Source organism: Antrostomus carolinensis, unplaced genomic scaffold (genome assembly GCF_000700745.2).
Source record: "Antrostomus carolinensis isolate BGI_N321 unplaced genomic scaffold, ASM70074v2 scaffold2069, whole genome shotgun sequence".
Taxonomy (NCBI): domain Eukaryota; kingdom Metazoa; phylum Chordata; class Aves; order Caprimulgiformes; family Caprimulgidae; genus Antrostomus; species Antrostomus carolinensis.
In genome coordinates, this window is record NW_010336227.1 from 33,153 (window position 1) to 45,745 (window position 12,593).

General features: G+C 35.9%; 1 protein-coding gene across 1 annotated transcript in view; it reads left to right on the forward strand.

Annotated features, from left to right (window-relative positions):
- Nucleotides 1-12,210, forward strand: part of LOC104519003 (cAMP-dependent protein kinase type II-beta regulatory subunit) — a 34,087-nt gene extending 21,877 nt beyond the window's left edge. The window contains exons 4-10 of the mRNA XM_029086677.1: nt 4,822-4,928; nt 7,052-7,205; nt 8,520-8,621; nt 9,226-9,300; nt 10,074-10,139; nt 10,301-10,439; nt 11,946-12,210. Coding sequence (XP_028942510.1) covers nt 4,822-4,928; nt 7,052-7,205; nt 8,520-8,621; nt 9,226-9,300; nt 10,074-10,139; nt 10,301-10,439; nt 11,946-12,079 — 777 coding nt within the window. The 3' untranslated portion in view covers nt 12,080-12,210. The remainder of the gene's footprint in view (nt 1-4,821; nt 4,929-7,051; nt 7,206-8,519; nt 8,622-9,225; nt 9,301-10,073; nt 10,140-10,300; nt 10,440-11,945) is intronic.
- Nucleotides 12,211-12,593: the final 383 nt, after the last annotated feature.

Genomic DNA, 12,593 nt, shown 5'->3' on the forward strand with positions numbered 1-12,593 from the left:
TATAAACTGGTATTAAAAAGACACATACCTGGCACAGTGGTAGCAAATCACTTGGTAGCCTGGCAGTTAAAAGAACCGTTGGCATTTGGGAAGGACATGTCATGGTCTGCTAGCTCTCCTGAATGAATCAAAAGCTGTTTTGCAAGGACATGCGAGTGACTGGATTTTTAATCTGTGTGAAATGTATATTAAATAAAATGCAGTTTTAATTATACTCAGTGTCCATTATCTAACTGATTTCTTTTTTCCAAGGAATTGTCTTGAAATGAAATTGCCTTGTTTGTTTTGTTGACTTGAAAGAAGTTGAGGCTAACATATGCAACATGCATCTGGAGAATGGTACTTTATGTGATACAAACTATATATTAGGAGAGCTGTGAGTGATTATTTGCAGTTTTTCACTTGACCTGTCAAGAAGGTTGGAGTCAGACACTGTTCCAGGGGCATGTCTTTGGTTAACCAGGTTATCATTACTGTCTGGGACTTTGTTCTTTTGGATTTCATGGCATGTCTTTTGTTTGTAACTGACTGTAAACATGCACACAACTTTGTACATTTCAGGTGTGAAATGGCAATACATCAGACTTGCACACATCTTACTTCTGCATGGGTATCACCACAAGTCTAGATTCATAAAGATACCTGGTATCTGAGTTTCTCTTTGGGCACAGTAAAATATTTCTTGACTCTAACAGAATGATTCATAAAACCTCTGCTTAGGTGCTATGCGGCTCATACGATCCATGATGACTACAAGAGGTATTTTTTTACATTGAAGTTCTGCTTCAGTGGTTGAGGTTCATATGGCCACCATAGGATAAAAGGGAAGACAAGGCAACTACTTTTTGTCACGAGTGTGTGTGTGTTTAGAATATTTAGCACATGAAGACTGTCAGAGAGCGTCAGACTCTAGTGAAGTGTTCATGACTATAACTGCTGTTGAGGAGAGAGAGCTCGCAAATCACAGCAAACAGGACAAACTAGCAGAGACTTTGCAGTTGAGGTAGTTTTTGCAGATGGGAGTTTGAAGGGGAACTGGAAACAGTGCACAAGATAGTGGGGGACTGCTAGAGTTGGTGCAGTGACAGTGATGACAGGCCATAGGGAGTAACTACTGAAAAAGAAACCCAGCTCTGTTTCAGCTGAAAACCAGGACAATAAGAAAAGTCTTTTTGCTGTGGGGGTGTTCGAATGCTGGAACAGGTTGCCCAGAGAGGTTGTGGAGTTAATTTACACGTTTTGGTACTAAAAATCAAGGAATACATGCTAACTGTTTTTGATAGTGATCAGTCATAGTCACATGACCTTGATATTAAATGTTTCCTTAGCTCAGTATTTTGAAGGCTTTAATTACAGGGAAAATGTCACTTGATTGAGTAGAAATACAGATTTTGTTTGTCAGGAAATTAAGAAGGATGCCCAAAGGCAGAGTTTGACTGTCTGCAGTAGATTATTTTTAAATTTTCCATTCTTGTCACCTTTATTCAGTTCAGTAATCGTTAACAACAAACTAGAGCAGAGGACGTTCTCTGTCCCTGAGGCCATGCAGTGCAGTATGACATACATACGTACAGCTAAACTCTCTTGCAACTTCCTCTCCTCCTAACCCCACCAAATGAAGGTGGTTTTACTTTTACTAGGAAGAAGCCCTGATTCAAGCACTCCTCCAAGCCGTGATCAGGGTTTGGTAGGAGTGATAGCTGGCACAAACCAAAACTGTACCAGCTGTGCTGACAATTGCACCAAGAGCAAACCAGCCCACATTATACCACGTCAGTGCTTGAGTCCATCCCCTGCTCCTGTTGAGTTTGTACTTCATAGTTGTAATCTCTGATTCTGACTGATCTAAATATGCAAAAGAACTTTACTAGCACAGTTCATTTAAGCTAGTATAAAACCAGGGTAGGTACTGTCTTGGTCTAAGTAAGAGAGGAAAGAAAACCATATCATCTCCAGTTTAGGTGATATGTGGGGATATATCATGCTGGCTGATGCTGGTGAGGGAACTAATGCTTCTTTGCACCCCTGGTTCTCAGCAGTTAAATCTGCACTTGAAAGCAAAAGCAATTGTAATGATGACTGTAACTATGGCATGTTTATTCACTTGTATGGTAAATTATTTTGTGAAATCAAACTCTGTCTTAAAAAGTCCAATTGTTACAAAGACTTTTTGCAAGAAATTCAGTAGCTACACTTAAAAAAAAAAAAATCTTTCTAAAGAAAATCTTGGTACATGAATTTGGTTTGTATTGTGAATGTGTCTTTCAGAAAACCTAATTTCCCATTCAGCCACCTTGCTTTTAGGGAAGTTGAAATAAAAATATTTCAATCACCTCTATCACAAAGGATGGTGATCAAAGTATGCTTTCATGGCAACAACCCAAGGTTCCCAGAATTTTCTCAAAAATGTTCCTTTCTCTAAGCATTTATAAACTTCACAGTTTAGAATAAACAAAAAATACCACTATGTGTATTAACCAGAGTATGTAAACAAACATTATATAAACAATCATACTTCAATGAGTTAAACTTTCATTTTGATACTTTATATTTGTGGAATGCATTATCCTTAAGAAAAACAAATGCTTTATTAGAAAAGACATGGACCTGTTGCAGTGGATCCAGAGGAGGCCACAAAAACAGAGGGATGGATCACCCCTCCTATGAGGAAAGGCTGAGAGAGTTGGGGTTGTTCAGCTCAGAGAAGAGAAGGCTGCAGGGAGGCCTTATTGTGGCCTTTCAGTACTTAAAGGGGGCCTATAAGAAAGATGAGGACAAAGTTTTTAGCAAGGCACTTGCAATAGAAAAAAGGGATCATGGTTTTAAACTGAAAGAGGGTAGATAGACTAGATAGAAGGAAGAAATTTTTTACAGTGAAGGTGGTGAAACTCTGGAACAGGTTGCCCAGAGAGGTGGTAGATGCCCCATCCCTGGAAACATTCAAGGTCAGGCTGGACGGGGCTCTGAGCAACCTGATCTAGTTGAAGATGTCCCTGTTCACTGCAGGGGGGTTGGACTAGATGACCTTTAAAGGTCCCTTCCAACCCAAACCATTCTATGAGTCTATAATTCCATGATTCTATTTGAAAAGCTGTATTAAGATAATGAAATTTTAGCAGAAGTCACAAAGATTTTGCAACATGCATGTTTAATACTTCACATTTTCTATAAATTTCATCATGTTTATAAAGTATCATTCTTTAGCATATGGATTACAAGGTTACCACAGCATTATACCTAGGAGATTTACAAACGCTGATATAAAAAACCTTTTCTTGTTTCCATTTTGTATTTTTTTTTTTGTTTCATACCAGAAGTGGTGTAAGAAAGAAAAGCTTTCAGACTGCACAATTTTACAAAAAAACAGAATTAATTCTGTGGATGATAACAGATTGATTCCTTGCTGGCCTAGGTAGTCTGTGTGATGTCTTACTGTATTTTACCATGATCAGCTGTACTGAGGATGGATGCTGGCATTCTGTTGTTCTTTGTGCCCACACACAATGAACTCTGTGAAGTAAAACTGTATTTAGTTTCCGTTTTTTTGAAAAGGCTTGGATAACATGGTACCACTGATATTTTTAAAACTTTTGAGAATTCATTCTACCTAATTTCATCTGTCTAAAAACTGTCTAAATGGGAGTTACAGTAGATCTCTCTATCATCAGAGGAAAGAAGGGAGAATCTAGACAATGATTCTGAGCTATCTAGTGTGGTTTATCTGTCCATAGGTTGCAGAAGGATTCTAGAGGTCTGGCTTAGGCTGGTCTTGTTTGGAAAGGCAAATGCCATTTTTCAGTGGCTGGAAATGGTATGAATTGAACCATTGTAAAATGTGTGGGGATCTAAATCTACAGGCTTTCTTTACAGTGGTTTTCACTAAAACCTACTTATTCCAGTATGTTACATACTTAATAAGTTTCAAAAAGTAGAGGATAATTTTGTGTTTCTTGTCAGAATTTTAGACATATTGCTGGCTAAACTGAAAATAAAATCTGAATTATTAAGTTATCTTTTTAGGATTCATATCATTAATCCACAATGAACTGTGTTTGGGTATTTTTATGTGAATAGTAAAGTTTTAGCAGATTTACACCAAACAAGACAAATTATGCAAGCAGTGATTTGGTTTTGCTATTAGACAGTCATAATTCAGATGTTGACATTTGTTAGTCTGTTAACATTTCTCTCTAAACATTTGTATTCCATTCAAATTTAAAACATAGTTTTATATCCATGTGTAAATTCCTACTTCCTAAGGAGTCCAGTATTTTCTTAGTGAACTAAAGCACTGCAGACCTTTATGGTTACATCCATCCCAACATTGTGCAGGCATTGTGTAATTTAGACTTTCAAAACATACATTTACAAATTTTACAAATATTTACATTTACAAATATTTACATTTACAAAATTTTACAATAATTTTGAAACTTTAAATTCTGTAAAATATTTCTAGAGACAAAACCAGGTAAGTATATTTTTTGCAATAAGGGATACGTTTTTTTCTTTTAACTGTATAATGTTATGCTGTTCTGAAGAGTGAAATTCTATCTTTGGATGCATACGAGTAATTTATATTGCAGGTAATATCTACGTTACCATCGGCAGGGACAAAAAGGGAAGCTGGGCTCTGAACACTGGAAGAAGAAAAAGCTAGTACTGAATACAACTTTCTGATTGATCCACACATTTCTGTAGCACAAATATTTTTATATCTCTCAGCTTTATCTGCATATTTGGGAGGCTGAATGGTTAATTTGAAGAGTAAAATTTTTAAAAACAGATTATAATTTCTTGCCTTTGTGTCCTTTTAAATAGGAACAGATGTCTCAGGTGTTGGATGCGATGTTTGAAAAGCTGGTTGAAGGAGGGGAACATGTCATTGATCAAGGGGATGATGGTGACAACTTCTACGTCATTGATAGGTGAATTGCTTTGTCTTATTATAGCACAAAGTATTATGCAAAAGTCCACTGAGAAAAATTTATTTATCTACATACTTGATTTAACTCTTACTTATGTTTGCATGGGAGAAAAAGAAAAAAACACACATGAACCAGTACATCTCTGTCTGAGCTATAGAGAGGTGTTTTTGGAAGGAGGCAGATTTTTCATATGGAAATATGTCCCTGTCCTCTTTCTGTATTGCTAGATCCCAAAGATTTTTTTTTCCCCCACACGGAAAGAGATCTAACACAAAACATAATGGGAAAAAGTTTTACAACTACAATATTTGAAATCTTACAGCATTTCATTACTGTCTGTAGACTCATTCATTATCTCATTCACATGAACATTATTAGACCTTGAGTAGTTAAGTCACTACTCTTCATTTGCAGAGCTGTACTGGAAAAGGCAGGTAACTAAGTAAAATCCTAGATATTTCTTACTGCTCAATCCAATGAGTTAGGAAAAGCATTTACTCTGGCATCTTTCACTAGTCTGTTGGCACAGGCTCCAGTCAGTTAGTCCCAAAACACATTTTCTTATTTGTACCTTTAGTTTTAGGCTAACACAGTGATTTATGAAAGTGTTTGAGAGGAATATCGTGCTAGAACTCTAAAATAGATGCAAAGGCTTTTGGTCAGTGTAGGTCAGTATAACCAGCTGGTCAAAAGAGGTGATTGTCCTGCTGTATTTAGCACTGGTACAGCCTCACCTTGAACACTGTGTGCATTTCTGGGCCCCACAATTTAAGAAGGATGTTCAGGTACTCAAATGTGTCCAGAGGAGGGCAACAAGGCTGGTGAAAGGGCTGGAAGGAAAGTCCTGTGAGGAGTGGCTGAGGACTTTGGGTTTGTCTAGTTTGGAGAAAAAGAGGTTGCTCTTTGCCCTCTACAGCTTCCTGAGGAGGGGATGTAGAGGAGGGGAGGTGCTGATTTCTCCTCGCTGGGATCCAGTGGCAGGACACTGGGAATGGTTCAAAGCTGCGCCAGGGGAGGTTTAGACTGGACATTAGGAACCATTTCTTTACCAAGAGGGTGGTCAAACACTGGAACAGGCTTCCTAGAGAGGTGATTGATGCCCTAAGCTGTCAGTTTAAGAGGCATTTGGACAATGCCCTTAACAACATGCTTTAACTTTTGGTCAGCCCTGAAGTGGTCAGGCAGTTGGACTAGGTGATTGCTGTAGGTCCCTTCCAACTGGAATATTCAATCATAGAAGTGTGTCAGGATTCTTTGCTTTAGAGTCAATGTTTTTCATCTTTGTGAGGTTACAGTTTGTCATCTCTTAGCCAAAAACCTGCAGGCACTTCATGATATTCTGTCAGCCTTCCAGTTTTTAGGTGCAGTGAATCACCTCCAAGTCCTTTATCGATGAAATAATTGTACATGTTTTCGCATTAAATTCACATGATTTATCAACATGTACCATACAAATAATCACCACTGAACAAAATGATGGCTCAGCATTGGTGGGGATGGCTGTATCATGTTTTTCAAGATACCAAATTTTACTGCATTCACAAAACAATAACAAGTTACTAATTTAATGATAGTGAGAAGGAAACCACAATGTATTAGATAAATACATATCTTTATTTCATAATCTTATGTTGCTTTTCATATATATTCCTTCTGTTTCCTGCATCTCCCCTATTTATTATATTATAAATTACTACTTTAAAATATTTTATATGTGAATAATTTGTATTATTATTTCAGTGATCATATCATAGCAATTTTTGCAAAGACTTGTTATATTGGTATTTAGTGTGTTTAAATTAAGTAACAGATAATGTTAGATTTTAATTTCTAATAAATTGATCCTGGTGATCAATACATCACTGTAAATCCAGTCTATCTCTAAACTGAGTTAATGTAAAAACTAATAATCCTATCCTTCCCTTTAAAAAGGAACTGCTTTTACTATGTATGGAAGTGATTGTGATGTCTCTGCAACATGTTTAATATAATTTAAACAAGCAAATGTATATTTCAAATGCTTTATCTTTGGAATTCATTATATTAAAAAAATATAGTAAGAGACTATTTAGCAAAGACCAGGACTGGATTCTACTCACTGTATTTCTATATTTTATTAACAGAGGTACATATGATATTTATGTAAAATGTGACGGCGTTGGGAGGTGTGTTGGAACCTATGATAACCGAGGAAGCTTTGGTGAGTTGGCCTTAATGTACAATACACCCAGAGCAGCTACAATAATAGCTACCTCTCCTGGTGCCATCTGGGGTTTGGTAAGTGAAATATTTGTTTTAAGATATTATTTGTTTTAATTATTTTACATAAACTGCACTGGTATGCTATATAAAAAAAATGAATTACAATTTTAGAAAGTTTAATTTTAAAACTGAGAACTCCCAAGACAATACTATCTTATTTCCAGAATCTGCAGAAGCAAATGTGAGACTTAAGAAAACACTGAGGTTTTAAAAAAGCATTTTATTTTATTCTATTTTAATGATAATTTCCCAAATTGCAAACCACTTGACAATTACTTAGACTCATATATAAAATATTTTCCCACATCTTGACAGGAAATGCCTTTGGTTCCAGAGTAAAATTAAAATATTAGGTTATTTATCAATGTTATACTATCTGGATCTTTGACAACAGTAATAGAATTTACCAAAAGAGTAAAACTGGGATAGCCATCTTCTTTGAGACATACACGCCAATCTAATGACTGATCCCAAGACAGTATTTTCCTGTTGAAGTGAAGAGCATGTTTTTTCACCAACTTAATCCATGTGACTTTGGGGATCATGGCAGAGTTTAGGACACTATAAGAATGGTTTTAAATTGGATTGGGTTGTATTGGCCAGCAAGTCCCACCTGTAGCAGTGAAGGCTTGCAGAGCATTTCACCTCGTGTCTGTCACCAGGACACAGTCAGAGGACGTTAAGAGAAGAAGACAGTATACATGTAGTTTTTCCATCTGTCTGCTTCACTTGGCTTGCCAAATACTAACGATTGTCCCCATGGCTGTTTAGGGCAGCAGTGAGTCTTGTTCTGCTGAAATAGCAGAAAGTGGACTGTGACCTAAGACCCAGACTCATGTATTTTGGTTTTGTTTGCATAATAAGATAAAAACCTCTTTGCATACATATCAATTATGTATGGGACCTCAGGATAATGAATAAACTTTGTATATTCAGTATTTAAATATTGAGGATTTCTTAAATATCAAGGATTTCTTAAATATCTTAAGTTACCCACTCAGCATTCATTAGGTAGCCAACCTGTTTAAGGTAAACTCTCTACTCGCCACATGTAAATCCTGTACGTGTTCTCTGAGGAAGGGCAGAGAAGCTTTTCACAACTTCACAACGTGAATCAATTCAGATCAGGAGCTTAGCTTTAGGAGCTCTTGATTGACCTCTAGAGGAATCTTTCTCAACTGCTGTATGGGGAGACTAGCCAGCTAGTTTGATGGCTCCATTGAGTGACTAAAATTTGGTAATTAGAACATATTCAGCCATTTCTGGAGTATTTTATACTACATATGTATTTTCTGTTAATAAACTCTCTTTTTCTCTTTGTGTTTACAGGACAGGGTAACGTTCCGAAGAATCATCGTAAAAAATAATGCCAAAAAGAGAAGAATGTATGAAAATTTTATTGAGTCACTGCCATTCCTTAAATCTTTAGAAGTAAGATTTATATTGCATTATTTTAATGGCGGTATCAGAGGTACCTGATAAGATTCTGCTTCAGTAGAGTTTAAATCTGGAATTAATTTTTTCTCCACCATAAAATTTTACATACTTTTGTTTTGGAGAAAGATCATATTTTTTATAGTTATACATTTTCAGGATAAAGAACTATTGTTAATATTGTATTTAAAAAAAACCCCAAGCAACAAACCAAAAAAGAAACAAACAAAAAACCAAACCACCTTTACCTTCATTTTCTTAAGCTTAATTTTACTAGATATCAGCCAATAAAATTAAACAATGACTTAGGGAATTTAAAAATATTTTCATTTAACAGCTATATTTTTACATGCATGCTTTTCTGAAAATAACTTTTGAAGACTTGGGATGGAATCTCTGTCAGAACATCTAGCTGTTAAGACTATAATATACCCTCTGGAACACTATTCAGCAGTTTTTCCTTTTTTTAATGATTATCAAACCAGGAAAATAAAGATATGCTATTCTGTGCTATTCATGGAAAGAAATATGAAAGGGCTTTCTAAGTATAATAGTGTAATGTCAACCAAGTATTTCTGACATTCTCTTTTTTTAAATGAAGGTATCTGAGCGCTTAAAAGTGGTTGATGTGATTGGCACCAAAGTGTACAAAGATGGAGAACAAATCATTGCTCAGGTACAGTTTATTTCTAGTTTCAGTTTTTCTTTTCCAATAGGGGTAACAGTTACCATGTTATCTACAGACAATACATACTTTTAAACTATGTTTTTCTTTGTCAAATGAAACAAAACCAATGAATTTTGGATCTAAGAGGGGTGATTATTTTGCTTCAGAAGCTAATTTTTAACTTACGGTACTTTGAAAAACATCCCTCTTTGTTGATATGAGTAAAGGAGTCAACATTTTTCATACACTTAGAAATTCAAACTATATAGAAGAATGATTGCTTGCAATAAGGAGCACTGAAGACTTACCTTGGTTTTGTTGTTAAAATATTGTAATCTTTCGAAGAAGAATGCAGCAGTAAACTCTTCAGGGCAGGCAACCGAGATTGTCTTGCTCCAAAATAATTACTGAATATCAGATAGCTCTTGGAGGCTTTTTATACTGGTAACTCTGTAAGGGAAATAATTTAGAAGGAATACAAAGGCAGAGAAACAGGAGTAGCGATCCTAAAAGCTTCCATAACGTTGTTTTTCTCTGCTTTGTGTATAAGGCACAGTCAGCTACATCTTGGCATGAAAAGGCATTGCTGTCAGTTCGGTATAGATGTTTTGGTTATTATGTGCCTTGAGTATGGTTTTCACATTAGAAATTATTTCTTTTGCAACAGGTATCAAAAAGATGAGCTTCAAGGCGCTGGCTGCAAATATTTTAATATTACCATGAAACTAAAAAGGAAATTTCACATTTCCTTTACTCACTTTATTTTTTTTTTTCTTCTACAGGGTGACTTGGCTGATTCTTTCTTCATTGTGGAATCTGGAGAAGTAAGGATTATAATGACAAGGAAGGTAAACATCCCTGAAACAAATATATATATTTTTTTTAATCTTTATGTATTCTAAGTGTTAAACAGTAATGCTACCATTGTTACTAATTTTGCTTATGTGATCCTGAGTTCAGCAAATCTCTTTCATTCTCTCCCTTTTTCTTTTTTTACCTGTTTTTTCAGGGTAAACAAGATGTAGAAGAGAATGGAGCAGTTGAAATAGCTCGATGCTCAAGAGGACAGTATTTTGGAGAACTTGCTCTTGTAACTAACAAACCACGAGCCGCTTCTGCATTTGCTCTTGGCACTGTCAAATGCTTAGGTATTATTCAATCATATTTTATATCTAATATAAAACGATACATAATCTATGTGGTTGTTGAACTGAATCTGTTGTTATTGTGAACTCTGTCTTCAGAATATAAGATTTAATTACATTTACCCAAATAAGACTGTTTAAGTACATCATCTATTACTGTGCACTCCTATTTATGTATCTACCTGCAGAAATTATTTGCAGTTGATAACTGGTATTAAACACAAATTCTACAACAGTTCTCTGATTGCATGGAAGTAAAAATTGTTTCAGGACAGTACAGATATTGCTGCAAACCATTCTTAGCTATCAGATAAATGTCTAATACTCTGCAGAAAGTGAAAATATTTCTTTTCGCAGTACACTGACCCTCATGCAAGAAATTATTATGGTAAAAATCCTGTCCTGCTTTATCACCATGACTTAAGATTTAACAAAGTCTTTGTCTTCACAAGATGTTAATTTAATCATTCTGTCACACCATAGCCTCAGGCACGGGAAAAGCAAAGACCATAGGCGCTGTGCTCATAGACAGCCCTTTGCATCCATTGCTTTTCATGATCTAATGTTTAGCTCCTAAATATTTGTATCTAATTAAGGGAAAACTGCCAACTGCAAAGACAGATTTGGCATTTTTGAATGACAGTTTGATTACCAAGCCAGTAACCAAAAAGTTTCTCACTAACTTGTAGAGGTACTATTTTTTTAAATCCTTATCTCCAAATACACAGAGGTGATCAGACAATAAAGAGCAAAGATGACAGAGAGGAAAGAATAAGAGGCAGTGGTGAGGAGGAGTGTCATTACCCAGTATGGATGAGTTGCTAAGATCTCTGGCACTTCCTAAATAGAAGAGGTCTTGAACTTTTCTTAGGAACCAAAAGACTACAGGCCACCAGGTTGGAAGCTGGTTAAGTATGATGTTTCCTCCCTGGCCTATTGGCTACAACTATAGAGGATAACATTATGTGATCAGGTAAAGAAAATACTCCGGTCAGCTATACATTGACATTGCATGTGGATTACTGTCTCCAACTTTTTGTACGTTTGCTGGGAAATAATTTTCTATTACAATTTCCTCTGTGAGTAGAAAGAAGCAAATAGCAAGGAAATATGCTAAAGTAGACCCCAAATACAGGCAACAACATCAGCAAAGAATGTGGGTTTTTAAAATCTCGATGGTCTTAAAATTGTATTCTGTGGAGGAATCCAGGCCCCTCCAAACTCCTTCAGCAGCTCTTGGGTCACATAAATCTTAATATGAAAATGTTTTCAAGATGAGAAACCCAGCAAATTCTAAGTTTATTAATGAAATTTCAAGACAACAATGTGTTGTTTGATCTTGGTTATGCTATGGTAAGTGGTTCACTTCTGTGCAAACAAAGCGTATGCCTCAGTAGTATCTGTCCTGTTATTTAAAATTCTACATTGGAATGTCATAAGCATCAAGATTTGTGTCTGCAACTGATGAGCACATTATATTCTTTCCCTTTCTCTCCCCTTTTGTCTTAGTTATGGATGTGCAGGCATTTGAAAGGCTTTTGGGACCTTGTATGGAAATTCTGAAAAGAAACATTGCAAACTATGAGGAGCAGCTAGTTGCTCTGTTTGGAACAAACATGGACATTGCCGATCCCAGTGCATGAACTAAACGTTGGAGCAACAAGATCTGTTATGAGAATATAGCACAGTACTGGTTAGTCCACTGAGAAATTGTCTTTCTTCCTATAGATGCCACGCATTTTCTGTGATTTTAAGAGTGGGTGTGGGGTATTTTTTGGATGTACTACAGTGGAAATACCGGTAAATGAAATAGGAATTTAATAAATTGTGGACTTGATTTTTGAAAGTGCTTTGCATTGATGGTTCCATCTGGCATTAAGACAACCTGTAGTAGCACAGCACCTTTGAAAATCAAGTCCTTTAACATGGCATTTCCTTGAAGAGTAGATTTGAGAAAACCCACATGCGATGAACTTGTTAAACCAGCTTCTGTTCTTCAAAAAGGTTACAACTTTTCTGGAAAGACTGTTAGTTTGAATGTGATATGTTGGAAGTATTAGTGCCCACAAAGTGTTTATATGTATTAATACAGAAGATATACAGTAGATACTACTTTCTGACTATGACAGTTGTCATGATTTTCTGTTGCATTTATCA